This window comes from Antrostomus carolinensis, unplaced genomic scaffold (assembly GCF_000700745.2).
Source record: "Antrostomus carolinensis isolate BGI_N321 unplaced genomic scaffold, ASM70074v2 scaffold14449, whole genome shotgun sequence".
Lineage (NCBI taxonomy): Eukaryota > Metazoa > Chordata > Aves > Caprimulgiformes > Caprimulgidae > Antrostomus > Antrostomus carolinensis.
This window is the reverse complement of record NW_010339329.1, coordinates 1-20179: the sequence shown is the minus strand read 5'-3', so window position 1 is coordinate 20179 and position 20179 is coordinate 1. Positions and strand designations below refer to the sequence as shown.

Below are 20179 nucleotides of genomic sequence, written 5' to 3'. Positions count from 1 at the left end.
GGTGGCTGGAGCTTTTACACTTCTTTGCTGATGAGTTTTGCACAGCAAGATTTAGGCCTTTGCTGAAATGTGTCAGACTTGAGAGTAAATGATGTGCATGGCAGGGACTAAGCCATCTAAGCCGTGGTCTAAAATGTATGTGCAAAATATTATTAAAAATCAGCAAATAATAAGAAAAAGTTGATGCAGCTTAAGCTGGCTGTGGACAGCTAATTCATTAAGTGAAAGGAAACACTTAGAAGACCTGAAAAAGTTCATCACAAAAGACGAGAGTTGAACATCTGAGTCAGCATCTCCCTGAGAGCTGTGATTATCGCTGGACCGACAAAAGGCTTGTGAAAAAGACTTCAGTTTAACAGTACAAATCCTGACACTAAACATTGAATCACAGAATGGTTTGTGTTGGAAGGGCCCTTTAAAGGTCCTTTAAAGGGCCTAGTCCAGCCCCTGCAGTAAAGATGAACATCTTCAACTAGATCAGGCTGCTTAGAGCCCTGTCCAACCTGACCTTGAATGTTTCCAGGTGTAGGCCTTCTACCACCTCCCTGGGCAACCTGTTCCAGTGGTTCACTACCCTTACGGTAAAAAATTTCTTCCTTACATCTGGGCTAAATCTACCCTCTTTTAGTTTAGAACCACTACCCCTTGTCCTATCACTACAGGCCCTGCTAAAAAGTCTGTCTCCATTGTTCTTATGGGCCCCCTTGAAGTGTTGAAAGGCAGTATGTGATATACCTTCCCCTCACAGTGCTCTGTGAAGATGCCAGAGTGTGACTTTATCACCTTGTACTACAAAAACATTTTCTGCCCTGAGACAGGTTTTGAGGCCCTCAAATAGCCAGTATCTGTTAATGTTTTCCATGTGTTACACTGTAAAACATCAGGATAGATGACATTTACAGTAACATTACAGGTACAGGAAAAATTGTCTTTTGAATGCCTGCTTTGGCAGGTAGAGAGTATTGTAACTTTCAGTTGCGCTACCAGTATGAGTTATATTTCTGGTTCCTGGACCACCATGCTCAGTCTTGAGATATAGATAGTATTGTGATCATCTTATCACATTACACTCTATCAGTGTGGAAGCTGAAGAACTACCATGTATTTTGTACTTATATATCCTTTTATATAGTCCTAATATTGTACGGATTGGTAAAAGCTAATGTCCCCTACCTAAATATTTTTAAATGGAGTGTCAGTGGATACATAAATAACCTACTTACAAATGCAAAGGACTGCCAAGAAAGCTATCCTGTGTCAGCCTCCAGAAAAATTTCGTACCTTAGACAGCATGTCTGTTCAGCATAACAGTATCTCACCTTTATAATAATTTTGTTCATTGTGTACAGATTTAAAATTCTAAGAAATATATGGTTTACTTATCATTGCTATAGACTGCTAAAAACTTATCTCTTTGCAAGGCTTCAAATGGGTGTCATCAATTGGAAGTGGCAAAAATCCTTCCTTCCTGTAGCATGACTGTAATGCTTCTAAAAATCTTATCTTTTAAAAATTCAGTTTAATAGTTTATGGTGGTTTGGATGAGCAGTGTTTGATACAAAAATGAAAATTTATTGTTATTTTCCACTACTAAATGTTAACAACTGAATATCCAGTGAAAATCTCTGTAAGTGACCAACTTAATACTTGCTGTAGTTTTGGTTTCTTCTAGGACTTAAAAATACTATATTTCCTGTAACTCTTGGGCAGACAGATATCTATATCTGATACTCATAGCAGTACAAGAACTGTAGAACTACTTTCCCACCTTACAGTTTGTTATCTGATGTATCCTGACAGCTCCTTCTACCTTTCTGTCTTTCTTTAATATGAACTATCTCCTTAGAGCTGAATTTGCTTTGCTATTCACATCTTTTAACACTTCAACAAATGCTTCCTGTCCCACTCTTCCTGCCTGTTCTGACAAAATAATTTTCTAGCTTAATTTAAATGCCTTCTATCCAGGTTTTGTCTGTTTGCCTTGAGATGAAAAGTTACTCTTTAGGTATTAGGAGTATCTGCAACTCATCTTTATCCTGCTCTTCAGCTGAGGTGACCCCGATTATGACTACCAGAACATTGTCACTGCTATCAGCTCCTTCTCTGTCTACAAGTCCTGTGTCTGGAGGCATACATACTGCCGTCTCTAGTAGAATGTATCATCATTTCTAATTCAGCCTTCCTGAAATCTTACCTAGTGGTTCCTTTCCTGCTGCTCCAAATTGTTTTTGGCCTCCCAAAGTTCTCCCCACCTTTCTACATGCAGAATTAATCACCTTATCTAATTTATCTAGCAACCTTTGTAGTTCCTTGGTAAATTCTGAACTGTTCAAAAATCACTCTCTATAAATATACAGTTGACTTTACTGATTGTTGCCTGTGCTCTCTCATTTGCAGTCAGCATACTTTTTGCTAATACCAGTCTCACTTTTCCAACACATGCAGATTCAGGCATTCTGTTGGAAAAGGCTTGTTCTCCATTCTGCTTTGATGGCTAAACCCTTAATGTTTAATTTTCCCCTGGAATGGCTATCTCTTGCTGTCTTTAGGGTCATTCATATGCATGTGATGGTCTGTGGAAATTGAGAGCAACCCCAGCAATCAGAGGCAACCAAGGTTCAGAGAGCACTGCAAGGCCAACAGGCTTTTTCAAATCCCCCTGTAACAATTAAGAACTTAAGTAAAAATGCAAATCCACAGAAATTACCATTTGCCTGAGGCAGAAATCAGGAAAGGGCATTGTCATGACCACATCCATGCAAAAATATGGGGTGCTGTCAAAAAGCCCTGTATCTGTGGTAACTATGAGATATTTCGTGTGGCAAAGTATTCAAAACAAAGTTTAAATCTATCATATCACCCAGTTGAGGGCAATAACAATAAATGAGTCATTGTGTCTCAGACCCCTCTCACCACCATAGATCTACTGTGTAAACCAGAAAGTGCAGCTCATGTTTTTAGGGAACATACCAGCACTCCGGTTTTGTTCATCTTCCAGGAAGGATGTAGTGAAAATAGGAGCACTGCACTGCTGTGATACTTGGCTTAAAACTGCTATCTAGTTTTAAGACTAGTTTATCTAGTCACACTTTTAGGGAAGCTGATAACAAGCAAAAAATTATGCATTTGGCAATTTCCTTCTTCAGCTGCCAATTTGTAATGAAGTGAGGAGACTTCTATTACTGATTAAGAGGATACTGTATGTTGCCCTTTTAATCATGCATATTTTCTCATTGCTACCTCCTTTTCTTTTGAAGGAAATACATGAAAGTTATGCACATCTTGCACTATTGCCCAGGAAATAGTATAAACTTTCACATCACCAAGTTTCTTTTTGCTGCTACCTGCCTCTGCCACCATCCAGTATGGATAGTTAAGTGAGAATGCCAAAAGATGAGTAGGCATTTGATGAGTAGGAAAGAGGAGTTTGCCATTTTACTGGAGGACTACATAAACTGTGGATACCTGAGAATTCCTTCAGGTCTCTGAGTGTTGAAAGTCTTGCTTGAACTAGAGATTTTTCCCCAAACTTTCCACAGGTACTAACATTAGTTCTAGTGTCAGGTTTACAGAAAATGGTTTAGGAAAATTCCAGAATTTTTGTCTGTGCAGGTCAGATTGGTATTATTGGCAAAGTGACAAAAAGAAGCCCACATGTTAGAGGCTTGCTAATATGAAGTTTTTTGAGACAGTTGCTGCCTGAATTTAGAATATTTCCTGAAAATACCTTTAGAAATCCTTATACACCATTTAAATCTCTTGGTAAAAGCACCAATAGAGCTTTTTTAACTCAGAAACCCCACATGAACATGTAGCATAGATACACAAAAAATAGACGAGATTGGTAAAAATGCAGAACAATTCAGCTGGGAAGGCTACTTAAAACCTGAAAATTAATTCTAGAAGCAGCTCTGCCGTTAATCCAAAAAGTATTCTGGTAAGCAGATGAAAGATGAATGGGGTAAGAGCCTTTTTCATATTTTTAAAAACTGTGTTTTGGAAGAATGTCTTTGAATTATGAAAGAAATGGTATCTTCAGCTTATAGCACCTCAGAGTTGTCCTAGTTAAGTGTTCAGAACATTCAGTTAAGGCAAATGTAAAAGGACTCTTTTTTCTCTTTCCCAAAGCAGAAGAAAATTCCATTCACCTTTCATTACAGGATACAAGACAGGAGGATACTAATGATAGCTAAAAAAACTCCCCTAAACCCTCCAGGCTGTGAAGTTTTGGTTAGTTAAAAGATTTGAAATTAATTAAATATGTGAAATATTAATGTTGGATTTTGCCACATAGAAGGGGAGTAGACTAGATCGAACTGGGCACTAATTACATCAGTAGACATTATACATGCATTTGCCAGTCAAGCACGGACTGTTGTAAAATCTTAATGGACTGGAAGTAAACAAATCTTTTCTTTCTATCTTTCTAAGGCAGGAGCTGGATCCCAAAGAAGGTTGATTCATTTTCAACTCCCACTCAGTCCAGGCTTTTTTTGCTACTCAAGATGCCAGCAATACTGCTAATTATTGCCATAACAAGCACAATAAAGTAAAAAGTTTTTATGCTCTAAGCCCAAAGAGGCAACTAATTGCAGGTCCACACAATACTCATGGTATTCATTTAAACTTTTCATCCAGCCTGCCCTTTGCTGAAAACTTTAATGTAAGCTCTCCTACAGTAACTCCTCTCAGCTGCTTTATTCAGCACTGCTGTGGTTTTCCATGATTATTTTCTGTGGCATTCATTGACACACCATAGGAACAGTCAGCAACCACTAACCAGCTATGCCTCACTGGAACTGGGTTTGCCAGGAAAAATTAGCATCTTTGTTTTATACCGGTGGAGCAGAGAGGCTCCCACACAGTGAAGACACTGCAGAGCCAAGACACCATCCTCACTCATGCTCCTGACCCGATGTTCTGCTTCAGCTACCCTCTTCCTGACCATAAGAAAGCATTGGGAGTCCAGAATTTACCACAGATTTCCTCTGGTTTTCTGTCTGGGCTGTTGATTCTTGAATTCTTTACAAAGGCAGTTCTGAAAATAATAATTTGCAATTTGGCATTCCATGAGGATGTTTCCAAAGAGCCAATTCCTTTCTGTTACTGCCTGTGTCCTGGGACGGCATAGCTGTACTTCTGAATGACTCTCCTTCCCCTCAGGGTCTTTATATCAACAACTTTGCCTTGTCGTGTCATATAAAACAAAAATTGCTTCCTGACATCTGCCCAACTGTTGTTTTTTTTTTTTCTTTCTTTCCTCCCATGCTGTCTTTTCTGACCATGCAGTCATCTGTCTTACCATTTGAGAATATGCCATTTAAAATTATGGGGAAAAATATGGAAAATATCCATAGTGCAAATTCCAGAGGCAAATGACATATTTGACTCAGAACTGTATTTTTAAAAAAGAGCAGCTTAGTCTTAAAAAAAAAAAAAAGAACATACATAAAATTACTTTCTTATTGGTACTGCGAGGGGTGAATCTAAAAGACAAGTTCCATATCAATTCACACTTTTCAGCAAACCTTCTTCTGAGATGTTCATATTTAGGTCTCTTACCTGATCATACCTGGCCTCTACTTTACTCATTGTCTCAAACAATTCAAAGGAGAATTCAAAGAAAGAGTTTTTGGTCTGAGAAAATCACTGAGGGAAAAATACAAGAACTTTATTATAGTAAGGTTTCTAGTTGCAACTGTTAATATATTTAAATAATCTGAGAAATAAATAAATTTATTTATTTATTTATTTTGGGTGGAAAGTACTAAGACAAGAAAAGCCAGATACTGAACTTGACAGAATATTGTTAAAGGAGAAAATGGTCTTGTTGCATTGCAGGAAAGCAACCTCTAAGTTGAAAAATCACTTCTGAGTACGTGCTCAACAGGAAATACTTTTCACAAAGCCCTAGTTAAGCTGCATTCTTATTATTATATCCTTAATTCATCCTAATGAAATACATGATCAATTATGTAACTTAAAGAACGTCTAATACAGTTGATATAATGTTGGATTTTGAGATTTGATATTTCCACTTTTTAGTTCTGTGATACTTTCACTTCAAGTTTAAACTACATCAGAACATTTCTGGTTTTTAATTATTTACAAGAATTACCATTACAAATGTGGTTTTTGGAACAAAGGAATAAAAACTGACATACACTCAGGATAAATATGTCATCAGTGACAAAGAAACCTGAGTGTTAACTCCAGATTTGTTATGAAAACTTTCTAGAAGAGGTAAAAACTATATTTGGCTTGAAGTGATTTGTTCTACCCTGATAATGCCTAGCTAGCCTAAAGCTGGTATCCCTGGTTTGGGGAGCGATCATCCTCAGTCGGGTGAATCCATAACCCCTTAAATCCCTAAAGCATCCTTCTTCTCCTGGCTAGGACATCTTTTTTCTACGGCAACCTCCAGCAGTCTGAAGGGCTATAGCAATTTTTCAGGTGACATCTACTTGAACTTGCTTTGTCAAACTTGGCACAAAACTAATTTAGAGGGAAAGGAACAGGTGAAAAAATGGCTTTAGGACATCCTTGCACATATGCCTGCTAGACTAGTCTTAACTGCCCTTAACCACCTTTTAGCAAAGCCACACAAGAGAACCAAAAGGTTTAGATTACACAAATGCTTGCTGCTTATGAGCGGCTTCAGACTGATTTCCACTGAAGTTCAGGGGAGTCAGAGCAACAAAGGACTGGTCCTTTTTGTGTTTTTGCTCAATTTCTTATACATGGGAAATCTGAACATGATCTTGCTTTCTTATTATCAATTTTCAGAGGAAGAATGCCTGGCAGGGTAGCAGAGAGGAGTCTTTTGTGCAGGGCCAAAGACTATTGATAATGAGAACAAATTCCCGGGTTATATTCCTACAAGCTCCGGAACTGCAAGTATGCTTCTATTAAGGAGATAATGTAAAAAAACCATAAAATTAATCCCTCTAATTTTGATGACAACCATGTTCCAAAAACATTATTACCTCTAGAGAATTTTTACCAACTCACTAACATTTAAGAGGCAGGTGTTGATCATGGGATGGCATCATGGACAATTTGTTTTCTCACAATTTATAACATATATTGAGGCAAAACAAAATCTGAGGGGAAGAAACAACCATTTCAAATCAGTCCTTGCAATGAGGACACGCTAAATAGAGGTCTTTTTCTACACGTGCATCCTCAGGAAGAGAAAGAGCTTGAATTAGAGGCTAAAGGACACTGTGAGCAACAGAGACAGAGTATTTTCCTACTTTATTTTACTCCTTTAGAGCCTAGTCTCTTTTAAAATTAGAGCTGACTGACCTTGCAGGACAAGGATCCAGATTACACTCTTGAAGTTTTGGCTTTGGCTTGATATTTTCAGGATAATAGTGACAGTATTGATCTGCTACTACTCGGTTGCTTCTCAGATCAAAACATTCAGCAGATGTCAGCTGATAACCTGCAATACACAGTGAAAGAAACAGTATGTGATGTGATGTTCTTCCTGTCTCTCTCTGAAGTGTGTCTGAGGTCTGGTTTGGTAAAAAGCAAACTGACAATATCAGCACTTTTGGACGTAATAGCTGCTGTTTTACAGACCAGATTGAAAATAATTTCAATCATAAGTAGTAGGAAACAAAAGATAACCAGTGTGGTCAAATAAAAATTCAGAAGCCTAGAGCAAAAAGAAAACACAAAGGCCAGGGTTTCTTGGTCACCAAGAATCATACACTCAGTTTCAGTTCAGCTAAAGGTGCAGGTGGGGATGGGGGCAAATGGAGACATCTTGTGATTCCAAAGCAGGCCCAGACCCCACCAGCCCTTATGTTTGATAGCTGTAGCATTAAATGCAGTCATGTGGATATTAAAATGTACTTTATGTACAGACCGTGATATGATACTAAAAAATCTACAGGCCACTACCACTTTTGCTACATCCCTCCCTTCCTTTAGATGTAACTACTTTGATTTTCAGTTTTTGCCCATTTTAAAGGTCCAAATCTCAGTGCAGCAGCTGGGACAGATCCTGTGTGCAGATGACTTTTTCTAGAATACAGTGGTAATTCTTTACCTCCTCCACAGGAAGCTGAACAAGGAAAGAAATCAGTTTCTCTCCATCGGTGAATGATGGGCTGATAGAAGATAAACTGAACTGAACTGTCAGCAGCACCAGCAGAGCGGATCTGAAAAAGATGTGACGCCAAAGAGTGAACCTGACATAGATACTGGGAAGAAGCATTCTGCCACATGCATCTCACAGCTTTGAGACGTCTTGCAGCTACATGAACTACCAGAGATACTTTGCAATAGGAAAATTATAAATAATCAGTAGCATTTCTGACCATTCTGAGACCTTGTTCTGAAATAATGAATGCGTGGTAAATACATGGTTAGTGCTACTGAATAATTTTATGGAGACAGAGGACTTGGACTGATCTTTATTCCACCAGAAAATTACCTACCAATCCCTGCTGTCCCTGCCTCATTGACATGGATTTTAGATCTTTAATATTTCCCAAACACCCTCTGAGACCATGTATACAATATTAGATCATTCAGAGTAAAAAATGAGAGGCCGTGCTGTGAGAAACACAAAAGTACAAAAATTCAAATTCAATATTTTTTTTTCTGAGGTGAGGTCTCTTTTTCATTATTCTTTGTGGTACTGTCACTATTATAAAACTGACCTGCTCACTTTATTTTGGCTGCAAAAATGTTCCTTTCAGTCATAGGCATGGACTCTTGGCTGTAGCTAAATGCATGTTCAGAAAACACTCTTTAGTACCTACAAATACTGCCAACTTTTAAGCCACCTGAGCTTCACTATGCTTCCAGTGCTTCATGGGCTGAATGTATTTCCCAGGAAAACAAGAGTTTGTAGTGCAACGAGTGCAATAAGAAAGGAGAGCTGCACACTGCTAAAGCAGTACCACTTGCACCTGGCCCAGGAAAAAATCCTTCCTGTTTGATAGCTGTGGTGATTAATACAGTTATGGGGACTTAAAAATCTCTGCAAGGTATCCATTGTCCTTACCTTTAAGCATTTGATGAACAGCTGGCAAAGGAAGAAAAACAATGCTGCTACTAAAAGCCTCTCCTAGTTGATTATTTGTCATAACGCATTGGTGTTGCTTGGGCATCTACATCAGTGGCATAATGCTATTGCAAGAGAGAAAACTGCCAAATCACCACCGGAACAGAAGAACCCTTCTCCAAGTCATTACTCTTACTCTCAGGAGCCATCCTCCCTGTACTTGTTTTCAGACTGTTTAAAATGTTTCATTACTGTCTCCTTTCCTCACATTTAGAACAAATTGCCCTGTTTTGGAAACACCATTTTTCAATCTGCCTTTCTTTTTCTCTCTTTCCAGACACTAAGAGATACTGTTAAACAGTAGGCTGTGAAACAAAAGCAAGAATATGACTGTGGTGGTTTTAGTCTGGCTGGTAGCCAAACATCAAACAGCCACTCGCTCACCCTCCCATGATGGGATGGGGGAGAGAATCAGTGGGGTAAAAGTGAGAAAACTCGTGGTTTGAGATAAAAACAATTTAATAATTGAAATAAAATAATAATGTCAATAATAACAGTAATGATGGAATATACAAATGAGTGATGCACAGTGCAATTGCTCACCACTTGTGGACCAATGCCCAGCCCATTCCCTGTCTAGAGATCCCAGAGCAGCGACAATACCAAAAGTGAAACCATAATCCTGGTATAGTGAGAGAGAGGAAGAAAACTTTCTGGCCAAACCTCATTTATACACTGCAAATGACGTGATATGATATGGAATATCCCATTGGCATATCCAAATGACAGTCAGAGTCTATTAATCTTAGTATGCTCTCCCACAGTTTCTTCTCCACCTGCAGACTACCAAAACAGGGAAGTCAGAACATCCTTGATTTTTCTTAGCAATAACTAAAACCACTATTATCAACATTCTTCTCATAACAAATCCCATACTGAAACCAAAACACAGAGTTGTTCTAGCTACTAAGAAGAAAATTTGCTCAAGGCCCAGCTGAAACCAGGACAATGACAAATTGAGCTGAATCACATAATCTAGGTTGTTTGTTTTGTTTTCCCCTGTAGATGGACAGAAACATGATTACAAATCAAAGCATATCTTGAAGAGAAGGAGGAAGGCAAAAATACTGCAGGATATGTTGATGGGTGTAAGAGATCTGGCCCATCAAGACTAAGGCTGCCCTTTTCTAATTAAAGTAAACACTGATGCAAATTCCCAACAGGAAAAAAAAATACAGTCTATGTGTAAGAAACAGGGTACCTAATTCCTTGTGCGGGGTTCTTGCATTAATCACACACTTCAGAAGGGTCTTTCTGGGCTCATGAAAGCCTCATGGACTCTTGGGAAACATGTTCCATTGTGCTGGAAGCCATTCGGGGAGGTCTCTGATCTGAGTGTGCAGAAAAAGCATTCACTGGGGAGAATTCTGCTCTTTCTTACTCTTTATTTTTTTAAGGATCATCAGTGATTCTTAAATGCAGAAGATTACTCAGCAGTACAGTCTTCAGTGAATCATTAAGAACAGACCAAGAGCTCACACAGAGCCTACTATTAAAGTTCACATTAAAAAAAAAAAGAAGACAGAAGAGTTACTCTCCCTACAGACTATTCCTGCATGTCTGCAAAATCATGTGTCTGTTTGGACACAGAGAAAAGACAGATATACATCTTTTCCAGCCTAATGTGGAAGTCACTCATACAGTCACAGATAGGAAAGTATTACAATGAGCCACAGCCACGAGCTAAATAGAAACAAAACAAGCAAATTAAAGAAGCAGGCACACAGTATCATTTATTTTTTTAAGGAGTACTGTAAACAGAAGAGGAACAATATACGGTGATTCCACACAGCAAAAATTTCTTTTTTGATTTTGTTTGACAGTTTGTTAAAGCTAAGATCTTGATCCAGGAGAAAACATCAGTGGCTGCTTGAGTCTTGCAAATCTTGAAGTGAGACTTGATAACCTAATGTTTTAAGAAATATCCTGGTTTTGCTGCATAGGGCCAGCTTCCACACATTGAAATACTCTGATCTGGAGTACAGTGAAATTTTTACCCACGCATTATTTGTAACACTCTACTCGCGATGAGAAATGCCACAGCTCTAAAAAGACATGGTCAATACTTGAGAATCTTTAGTTAGTCCTCTAACTGAATTTCGCATCCTTAGGTCATTGAACCATAAAAATTGGAAATCATTCATTATGTTTGCAAATAAAATCCTATCTACATTTATTAATAGCAGACAGCAGAAGTACTCAGATCTTGCAGCCCTGCATTTGTGCACTGCAATCCCCTAGAGATCATCCTTGACTTCCTTTATGCTCCAGGGGAGTTTGGACTATTCTGAACAACAGAGTAGCTCTCACCACTTTGTAAAACCAAAGAGGATATCACTAGTCTTATTAAGAGTTAGTTAAAATTAGAGTCCTCAGACTATCCATCAAAAATTGACTGTCTAGCCTACAGTCACTAGCAACAGACATATCTTTTTTTCTTGTAGAAAGATCTTGAAAATACCCCATTGCTCATGCTCTGCTTTTTAAAATAAATTTTGTAAAAGATTGTCTGGCACAGTGAAACATAAGCACAAGCTGCTACTCAGGTGAAGTTTGTGATTGATAAAATGAGGTATTGATCTTGGAGATACCCACAGAAAGTTGAGCAAAAACAACAGACCTTCTAATTCGAACATAAAAGCAGCATAATCTTTTCGAATTATTCTGATCTGTTCTATGACCAAGAGACTGCAATAACTGACTTTACCTTTGTGTTGTTATTTTTCCTATAGCCCCAAAGTTTGATTAGTTCACATAAAACCAACCAAAGATGCAAAGTCCCCTAAAGCCCAAATGTTTGATGCTTGATTTTGGAAGCATATGCCTGAACCATTTGTTTATGTTCACTGAAGAACACATGGCCTGGCCTACAAAACTGCACTAAGTTTACTTGGGGGGTTGTGAAATTTAATCAACAGTTTATAACTAGCATTGTTTATAACAAGCAATTATCACTGTTAATTGTAGGGTTAAACCATGAAAAGTGTATTCAATAAGATGATCCCATTATCTGAAATTGTGTGTGTCAGGGGAAAAGGAAAGACACCTTTTATTTCTTCTGTGTTTGTGTCCTAGAAGGTGAAAAGGGAAGGGGAATCACTATTGCATACCATCTTTTGTCTTATGAAATTTGATCTGGTAGATTATGATCTAGCTCTATGCCACTATGCTTATTGAAAAAGTTCTAATGGATTTTTCCACATTCTTATTGCAAATGCTTTCTGCGAGTGCGAAATCCCGAATCATTTGGTTCGATCTATTAATGAAAAGTTCAGTGTTGAAGTCTCCTAAGTAACATACAAAGAAACTGGGGATGAGGATGTGGAGAACTATCCCCATGTGGCAAACGTAAATTTGTGCTTTTTATATCAGTAAAAACAAAGCTCTTGTATGATACTTTCTCTACTTAGAGTGCTTTAATAATCTTGTTTATATGTAGTCATACCTTACATTGAAAAAGGAGGATGTGCAAGAGATTTGTTGCTGTTCATAATTTGTTCATGAAGTAGAAGTAGGAGGGAAAATAATTTTTATGAGCTTGTTTAAAATAATATAAAAAGTACAAAAAATGAAAATAATGAGAGATACTGAAGGCTTTCAAGCATACTATCTAACACAGGACTACACCATGTCTCCTCTGAACTTTCCTATTAGTTCCCTTGGAATGCTGAAGAGAGTTCTGCCTTTGAGCTCGAGGGAACATGTATATTGTCCATTTCTGGATTCATGTCCCTTGATTGTGATAGTACTGTGCTGGATCAGCTTGTTTACTTGCTCACCATGCTGCAATCTTGCTGCATCTCTTCTGTGGATACCACACATATCACCCCACTCACGTATGGAAAGACCATTTCAAGACCAACACCATGCTTCCAGGGTAAGAGAATTTGCCTTTGAGCAAGCCACATTAATCCCCACTGCAGAATATTTATTAACCTTAATTTAATCATTGCAATACCTAAGAAATCAATGTATAAAAAATAGGATCCTGTTAGATAGATACTGTATAAAAACACAATAAACAAAATAAAAAGGCAAAGCTAGCCACAAAAAAAAAAAAGTTAAAATGTTGAAAACTAAACAAGGTTGGCACCAAAGATTTGTAGTTCTTAAAACTGACTGATTTTTGAAATAAATAGATTTTACACATGAATCCAGAAAAAAGTTACAGGAAAAGATAAAGCTTATTTGAGTCATTAGACACAACAGTCTAGATGCAACATGACGGTCAAGAAGGAGGGTCTTCAAGCAGAGGGCACTCTTTCTTTCAGTATGTGAAACCAATTCCTCTCTGAGACAGAAATCTGAGTGAAGCAGACTTTTTGCTCGACCTAGTATTGCAGTTCCAATGTACTTACAGTTGCAATATGTTGGTTAGGAGAATGATTGTGTATTAAGAATTATTAAGTGAAATAAGTTATATTGAAAGGAAACAAAGGTAAATATGAAAGAGAATCTGTACATTGTTTTCAGAAAGACTGCTACATGGCTTTCCAGAAATTTTACCACATTTGTCAAAATAGGAGAGAAAGGGTAGAAATTTTCTGAACTTATCACAAAATCTTGTCAAGATAAACAATTAAAAGGTCTCTTTTCAGGCTGATCATTACTTAAGAGTTTTACCTAGAAATTATTACAACGATTGTATATTTTTTGGAAATCAGGAAATCAGAATGGCTGATATTTATGACTATTGCTAAGAAAAAAGTGTTGAATGCAAACAAAGGTTGACAAAAGCCAGTGCTACAGTGAAGCACTTCCAGATGAGTCCAACCTGCACTTTACAGAAGTGACTCCAGGAAGACTAATCTCAAGAGGTAATATTGTTTTATGATGAAGGGACTATATTCCAATGGCCTGTAACTAGCAGTGTTCCCCAGGGGTCAGTACTGGGTCCGTTCTTGTTTAACATCTTCATCAATGACCTGGATGTAGGGATAGAGTCCACCCTCAGCAAGTTTGCTGATGATACGAAGTTGGGAGGAGTGGCTGACACACCAGAAGGCTGTGCTGCCATTCAATGAGACCTGGACACGCTGGAGAGTTGGGCAGAAAGGAACCTGATGAGGTTCAACAGGAGCAACTGTGGAGTCCTTCACCTGGGGAGGAATAACCACATGTACGAGTACCGGTTAGGGGCTGACCTGCTGGAGAGGAAAAGGACCTGGGTGTTCTGGTGGGCAGCAGGCTGGCCATGAGCCAGCAGTGTGCCCTTGGGGCCAGGAAGGCCAACAGTATCCTGGGGTGCATTAAACAGAGCATGGCCAGCAGGTCAAGGGAGGTTCTTCTCCCTCTCTACTCTGCCCTGCTCAGACCACATCCGGAATATTGTGTCCAGTTCTGGGCTCCCCAGTTCAAGAGGGACAGGGATCTTCTGGAGAGAGTCCAGTGGTGGGCCACAAAGATGATGAGGGGCCTGGAGCAACTCCCATATGAGAGGAGGCTGAGAGAGCTGGGGCTGTTCAGCCTGGAGAGAGAAGACTGAGAGGCGATCTTATCAATGTCTATAAGTACCTAAAGTGTGGGGGCCAAATGGATGGGGCCGGGCTTTTTTCAGTAGTACCCAGTGACAGGACAAGGGGCAATGGGTAAAAGCTGGGACACCAGAAGTTCCACACAAACTTAAGGAAAAACTTTTCTGTGAGGGTGACAGAGCACTGGGACAGGCTGCCCAGAGAGGTTGTGGAGTCTCCAACTCTGGAGATGTTCAAAGCCCGCCCTGACACTTTCCTGTGCAACCTGCTGTAGGTGAACCTGCTTTGGCAGGGGGGTTGGAGTAGGGGATCACCTGAGGTCCCTTTCAACCCCTACAATTCTGTGGTTCTGTGATTCTGTAATTTCTGCACATTCAGCCTTAATTCTAGCTCATCTACGCCCAGGAGCACCATCCTAAGCCTGATCTACCAGTGCTTACAAGACTAGATCCTTCACCACTTCTTGCCTGACATGCAGCCTTCTCCTGAATATGAGGCATAATCTCCTCTGAAAACCTTTTCCAGCACCAGAACTAAACTGCACTGAAGACCCTTACTGTCATCTCCCCCAATCTTCATATGGTACTATCTCTAAAATCCAACAGTAAGCCAGCCATAAACAGTAGGACCTTGCTGCTAGAGCAGATTTGCATCTTTTGGCCTCTGCCCTAAAGCAAGTATTGAAGTAATTTTTTATTTCATTTCACAAGGTAAATCACTATACGCTCCTGGTTAAAAAGTGATTACTTAATCCAGTCCTGGCCCTAGCCTGACAAGTCCCATCAACCTCTCTGCCAGCTGGCTGCCTATACAAGCATCACCTCCTGCATGCCCTTGCAAGTCCCAGGAAGTCTAGGCTAAACCCCAACCTTATTCTCTTTGTTAACCTGGAGTCTAATCGATTGCACTTCTCTCACTAGCAGTTTCTGCCAGTGCTAGATCACAAATGAGACGAGAATTGTTTGGCTAGCTTAGTGCTCTGTGTAACTCAGCATCCAGTTTTAAGCTCTATTTAATGACTTTTTGGACAACTGGTGTCCAAAATCCTAATGTCAGCAGTAACTCTGCTCAAGGGAACTCAGTCCACACCATTTCTAAATCATCCAACACTAGCTCCAGCCACCATCGCAAAAAAATAGCCAGTCAGTGTCCTCTGGCAGCAGCCCCTAACCAAAGCTTATCAGCCCTAGCACTACAGAAGACAACATCAATATAAATCCAGTCCTAATCCAAATACCTCTGACAGCCTCCAGACACACATTCATGAGATCCAACCCTATACACCCCTGATGCAAAGATCTTGGTCCATGCAGTCCCTATGAACAAACTTTCATCTTGACACCAGGGATTGAAAACCAACATAAACCTAGTCTAGTCTAGATCTATGCCAACAGTGGTTTCTCCTCCAAACCAGCCCAAAGCCTGGACAATACACTCTACTAGACCTTGTTTTAAACCCACTGTCTTTGCTGCCTCACACCTGAGCCACAGCACTAGGGCTCTAGCTATGTGAAAACCACAGCTTGTAAAATAAATCCTAATAGGCTGTGTTTTATCAGTCCTAACCCTTCCCTGGCAATCCTTACTGGCTATTTCAGTAAGCGTGTAACTCAGGTAGTTCTTATTTGAAGTGCTGATGGCTTTAAATAGTCAACCGGTGATGACTGTTAACACTACATTATCAGCTGTAGACCCCATCTGACAGTATTGATTCATCCTGCTCAAAGGAGTGCAGATGTGTGCCATGAGATGGCCACTTCACCTTTCTCTATTTTATGTCGGAAATGGACAATATTGACAGAGGAGACTTTTTAGCTCAGGCAGGTGATTATGTGACCTTGACAACACAGTAGATCAACAGCAGCTCTGACAATAAAGAGAAAGTTCCCCTATGTGATATTACCACTATGTTCTTGAGATCATGATGTCAGTCAGAAAGATTTCCAGATGAAACTAGCCTTCATTTCACCAGGATTATATCAAACATGACACTTTTTTCTTTTAGGAAAAAGGCATTTCTATTCACATGAACTCTTCAGAATTTTGTATTTAAAACATCAACGTACCGCTGCCTATTACAAAGTCAAGAAATCTAGCAATTATACAATTCAGCTCCTATGGGAGCAGCATGAGGTTTCTTCATGCAATATTAAAGCACTCTGTGTCACCAACAAAGAAACTCAAATGACAAGTCCCACACTGACTTTCTGCTTCTGAATTATATCCACGTGTATAACTTAACCTCTCTGAATAAAACCATTCAGGGTCAATTGAAAAGGATTATAACAGTCATTCTGGAGACAATGATCCTAAAACTAGAGTTCCGCTACATCTATAAATTAATTTAGATCTGTTTGCATAAAACCTGCCTTGTCCCAGGAAAGTAAATCTTGACACCCACGATCCCACTTTGTAAGGAAAACTTGCTAATACCGCAGAGGAGCTTTTCATCTGTTTTTTTAAAGGAAAGCACTTTACCTTCACAAGCTGAAAGCAAAATAGTCATGGCTATGGTAAATATGGAAAGCATCTGTGAAGTCTGACATAACTGAGAGGTATGCTGCATTTTGGTACTCCTGTATTAGCCTTATTTGTATGTACACCTCTATATCCAGCAAAATCTAACAAATGAAATATCCAGAAGCTAAAAACTTTTGTTAGAAAAGTAATTAAATAGTAATGAATAATAGCCTTGTTGCATGAAGCAATATCTAAAGTATCTTCTGTAGCTGTTTATTAAAAAACTAACTGATTCAAATGCAAGGAATTTTTAAGTGTCTGATCCAAGGCAAAATCTAATGTTAACTTGAGAAAAGATCCTACAACTGTGAGCAGGGTTTTTGTTTGTGCATTTTTCTATATCCACTTCAGACAACGGATAGGCCAATAAATTAAAACCTGCTGAGCCACACTACTCTGTCTTTCAAAAGGTGCAAACACATAGCAGAACTATTAAAATAGCTTAATCTCAACTCAGCAGTGTCTGTTCTGCCTATGCCTAACCAGCTTATACACTCATATTGGCCAAACAGTCAGCATACAAGTAGGGTACTGCCTTCAGTTTAGCCAGCGCTTCTTACCTTGCTGTGACAGAGAGGAAAAGCAAGCAGCAAAGGTATATTCCCTGTCATAGAAGATAATCGTGGTAACACCGTCCAACCCTCCTGTTACCATTTCAAGGCCATTGGTCCACATGACCGACTGTCCCCAACAGGTATGTTCTAACTAACCAGGCTGCCTTAAATCCATAGACAGCACAAATAATGCAAAGTGAGCATTACTGCTTACATTACACTGATGTTCATCATCTAAACATAACCTGCAACACGGGTAAAAGCGTTTTAGACATTTTGAATTGACCAGCGTCTGTTTTATTAAGGCATTTTTATTCTGACTTTCAGAGAGAAAGGAATGCATTCTTCAGGTCAGGTTTCTCCTTGTGAACCAGTCCTGATAATTTCAGCTTGCTTTTTGTGCTGCTAACATACCAAGATGGACAGGGCCAGTCTACGTGGCTCTGCAACTTCCCAAGCTAGCCCATTCCAGCCCAGCCCAGCTTAACCTAACCCAATCACTTATTGTATTTTCCTGTTCACTGTTCAAACTTCTAACTTCTAGCTGCCATCAGCTTTAAGTTAAGGTAAAAGTCATCTACCTTTGGGGCCCACAGTGAAAAATTTATGTAGTTCTGGACATGATACAGGCTCTACAGTTTTACAGCTGAAATCCTTCAAGTTCCTTGGACCTACTGGAAAAGGATTTGTTTTATTATAATCCCCAAGTGTTCATTTCTGTATGTGTGTTTTCCTACAGAATGTGTGCATTGCTTCCAGCAATGTGTTTTATATTACCTGGAAGAACAGAAATGCTCTAATGGGAGGAAACAATTTTATTCTTATTGCCAGTGCAACACAAAGCAGAACTTCAAAATGACACCATGACTTCTCAAGCAAAGTCGTCCCATTTATTTGGAGCTTGAGGACCCCATTCTCCACTCCCTTACAGTCTTCTGTGGAATTACCCTAGTATAAATCTCACAAATTACGGGACAAAGATCCAGACTTTCTTTCTTTTTGCTTGTCACAGACAAAGCAAGCTGCATGCCCTTGATTTATATGTAACTCAGCAGTACATACAGAAAGTAATCTGCCTTTTCTTGTAATGAGTTCATCTTTTCTCTTTAGGGCACACATTGGGTATGCCTTTCTTGGCATAAACTCAGTTTCTTTCCTGAGGAATGTCCAATGAGGCATTCTTCAGCTTTTTAACTATAAAGAATTTAATGTAGAATGCAAGAGCTAGCCTGGACTAGGCTTTGTGGTAAATGTCTACTGAAAAATCAAGACCTAGAAAAATCTCTCACATCTTTCTAATGCATCTTGTCTTACTTTATGTTGGTCTAAGAGGTCAATAACCAATGATCCTCACCTTGATAGTGAAGTCTGCAGTGAGAGGCCCAGGTATTCTTAATATCTCCTTGTCAGGAAATTTCTGGAAGTCTATGCTACAATTCTCCACGAGGAAGGATCCTGTAGAGCTGAGGCTGTTTTCACTCTTCACACCTTGGAGAGCCTTAGTTTCCAAATCTGACAAATACAAACAAATTGACAGGAAACTAGAGCATTATAATTTGAAGTAATAGTAAGTGAGAGCAGAAAAAGGAAAACAACACAAAACAGTGGTAGTACAGATTTGCCTCCTAAATTAGTGATAAACCAACTTTTTTGTTCTTTTCCACAGTTTATTCACTTTTCCATAGGTTACTTTTCTTTTTTCTCCTCCATCTGCTTTTTGGCTTTGTTCAACCCTTAAATTTCTAGCTCCGCATTCACCTCCTAACCCATAGGTCATGTTTTCACACTCTTCCAGACATATTAATCCATTCCTAGTTAGGCATATTTGCTGTCATTTAACTCGCTCTCAGTAAGTCAGTCTCCTATGTGGAGCATGACTCAGACCTTGCCCCATGAGTGCTGGCTTTGTTAAGTTGCTCTTCCCTCTTTCAGTTCAAAGGTAGGTCGCTAACCACATGTTGCTGTAGTAGACAATTAACTGACAGCAATCCAGTCTTCTCTCCAGAAGTGGTCTGATCCACTCCAGTGAAGTAGGAAGGGAAGGTGAGTGCTGAACCCTCCTGAGCTATCCCTCTGGCTCTCTCTGCATTCACAGCTCCCAAAAGTGGACATTAATTCAGATACAGTTTGGCAGCAGTTACTCCTGATTGTTAAATCATAATAAGCACATTAAATCCTTTATTAAATGGACATCAATGGTCAGACAGTAGATCTGTTCCATCATCTAGTTAGCTTCCCCATCACTCCAGATTATGCTTTGCAGCATGTTGTATTGGGTTTGCATGGCAAGGTTTTGGTAGTGGGGTGGGGTCAGGAGGGACATAGGAGTGGCTTCTGTGAGAAGCTGCCAGAAGCTTCCCCCATGTCTGACACAGTCAATGCCAGCTGGCTCCAAGATGGACCCACCGCTGGCCAAGGCCAAGCCCACCAGTAATGCCTCTGTGATAACATAATTAAGAAAAAAAAAAAAAAAGGAAAGAGGAAAAAAACCTGCAGACTTTGCAGCTGGGGAGAGAGAAGTGTGAATATGTGAGAGAAACAACTCTGCA

The 20179-nt window shown here is 39.4% G+C and overlaps 1 protein-coding gene across 1 annotated transcript in view; it reads right to left on the bottom strand.

Annotated features, from left to right (window-relative positions):
• LOC104531035 (ADAMTS-like protein 1) overlaps positions 1 to 19142 on the bottom strand; it is a gene marked incomplete at its 5' end in the record, with an annotated part of 32151 nt that extends 13009 nt beyond the window's left edge. Inside the window, 3 exons of the mRNA XM_010175805.1 lie at positions 7309 to 7447; positions 8060 to 8171; positions 18985 to 19142. Coding sequence (XP_010174107.1) covers positions 7309 to 7447; positions 8060 to 8171; positions 18985 to 19142 — 409 coding nt within the window. The remainder of the gene's footprint in view (positions 1 to 7308; positions 7448 to 8059; positions 8172 to 18984) is intronic.
• Between the last annotated feature and the right edge of the window lie 1037 nt (positions 19143 to 20179).